The sequence below is a fragment of the Egretta garzetta genome, unplaced genomic scaffold (genome assembly GCF_000687185.1).
Source record: "Egretta garzetta isolate BGI_Z169 unplaced genomic scaffold, ASM68718v1 scaffold108, whole genome shotgun sequence".
Classification (NCBI taxonomy): domain Eukaryota; kingdom Metazoa; phylum Chordata; class Aves; order Pelecaniformes; family Ardeidae; genus Egretta; species Egretta garzetta.
Genome location: NW_009260614.1, coordinates 8,455,457 through 8,457,008, shown reverse-complemented (window position 1 = coordinate 8,457,008; position 1,552 = coordinate 8,455,457). Strand labels below are relative to the sequence as shown.

The window sequence follows — 1,552 nt, the reverse complement described above, 5'->3', positions numbered from 1 at the left end:
GGCCACAGCGGTGGCCTTCACCAGGAGTGCTCCTGGGGTTTGGCACAGCGGTGCTTTGCCCCCCACTGCTTCCCCCCGCCGCTTTCTGTGCTGTCTGCGGGGCAGACATTAACCCTTCTCGCCTTCACCCCCCGTCTCTCGGCCTCACCAGGGTCAAGCGGACGATGCCCCAGCAGCCCCCTTTGGCGCCGTCCCTGCTGCAGCTCAGGTTTGGTTTTGGGGCTCGCCCCACTCCGGGGTGGCGGGAATGTCCCCGCTGTGCCGGCCATGCCAGCCTGGCATTTCCCATGCCGCGGTACTCTGCCATCACTGCGCCATGTCCTGGGTCCCTCCATCATGTCCCTGCAGCGTGTCCTGTGTCCCTGCCCCATGTCCCTGCAGCATGTCCCATGTCCCCACAGCATGCCTGGTGTCCCTGCATCCCGGCTCGTGGCTGGCATGGGTGCCTGCGCTCTGGGCCATGGTTTGGGAGCTCGGCCCCTCCAGGCTTGCCCAAGGTGGCCATGGTGAATGTGCTCATGGGTCACTCTGACTTCATGTCTGCCCTGAGCTGTGTCAGCGCCCTGGTGGCCTCTACAGCCCTGAGCCCACTGGTGTCCCTGGGGACAGTAGGCAAGCCGGGGACACATGCTGGGAGGGCTTGGGGCTAGTGGAGGGTGGCTGTGGCTGCACATGGCCCCGTGGCCAGGCAACCCTGCTCGGTTCAGCCCTAGGGATGTGGGGAGGGGACGAGATGGGGGGCAGGTGACCACGACTGCCCCACGTCCCGCTGTCCCGCAGGCCAAGACGGAGGAGCAGATAGCAGCTGAGGAGGCTTGGTACGAGACCGAGAAGGTGTGGCTGGTGCACAGGGATGGCTTCTCCTTGGGTGAGTTGGGGGTGCCCCGTCCTCCCCGTGGCACAGCAAGCCCCCCTTGGCCTGGCTATGGTGTCCCTGGGGGCTGCCAGCATGGCCCCGCTGAGTGCCCCATGCCCCTCACAGGCAGCCAGCTACGGCCGGAGGAGGGCAGCCCCCTGCCCGAGGGCAAGGTGAAGGTGAAGCTGGACCACGACGGAGCCATCCTGGAGGTGGAGGAGGATGATGTGGAGAAGGTAGGGCCGTGAGGTGGGGGATGGCGGGGCAGACCTCCATTCCCTGCCTGACACCGCCCCCTACCTCGCTGCCAGGCAAACCCCCCCTCCTGTGACCGCGTGGAGGACCTCGCCAGCCTCCTCTACCTCAACGAGTCCAGCGTGCTGCACACACTGCGGCAGCGCTACGGCGGCAACCTCCTGCACACCTATGCCGGCCCCACCATGGTCATCATCAACCCCCTGAGCTCCCCCTCCATGTACTCTGAGAAGGTGACCTTGCTGCTGGGGTGGGGACCGGAGGGGACAGGCGGCTGGGAGCCGTGCCACCACGCAGATGATGAAGCTGGAGGGGGTGGCAGGGTGCTGACCCTCGCCCGCTTCCCGCCCTCCCCACCAGGTCATGCACATGTTCAAAGGGTGCCGCAGGGAGGACACGTCCCCGCACATCTACGCGGTGGCCCAGGCCGCCTACCGCAGC

At 66.9% G+C, this 1,552-nt stretch overlaps 1 protein-coding gene across 1 annotated transcript in view; it reads left to right on the top strand.

The window, feature by feature from the left end:
- The window catches only part of MYO18A (myosin XVIIIA), a 31,832-nt gene that overhangs the window by 9,337 nt on the left and 20,943 nt on the right, over positions 1-1,552 (top strand). Inside the window, 4 exon segments of the mRNA XM_035900564.1 lie at positions 781-868; positions 983-1,092; positions 1,168-1,344; positions 1,472-1,550. Of these exon segments, the coding sequence (XP_035756457.1) occupies positions 781-868; positions 983-1,092; positions 1,168-1,344; positions 1,472-1,550 (454 nt within the window).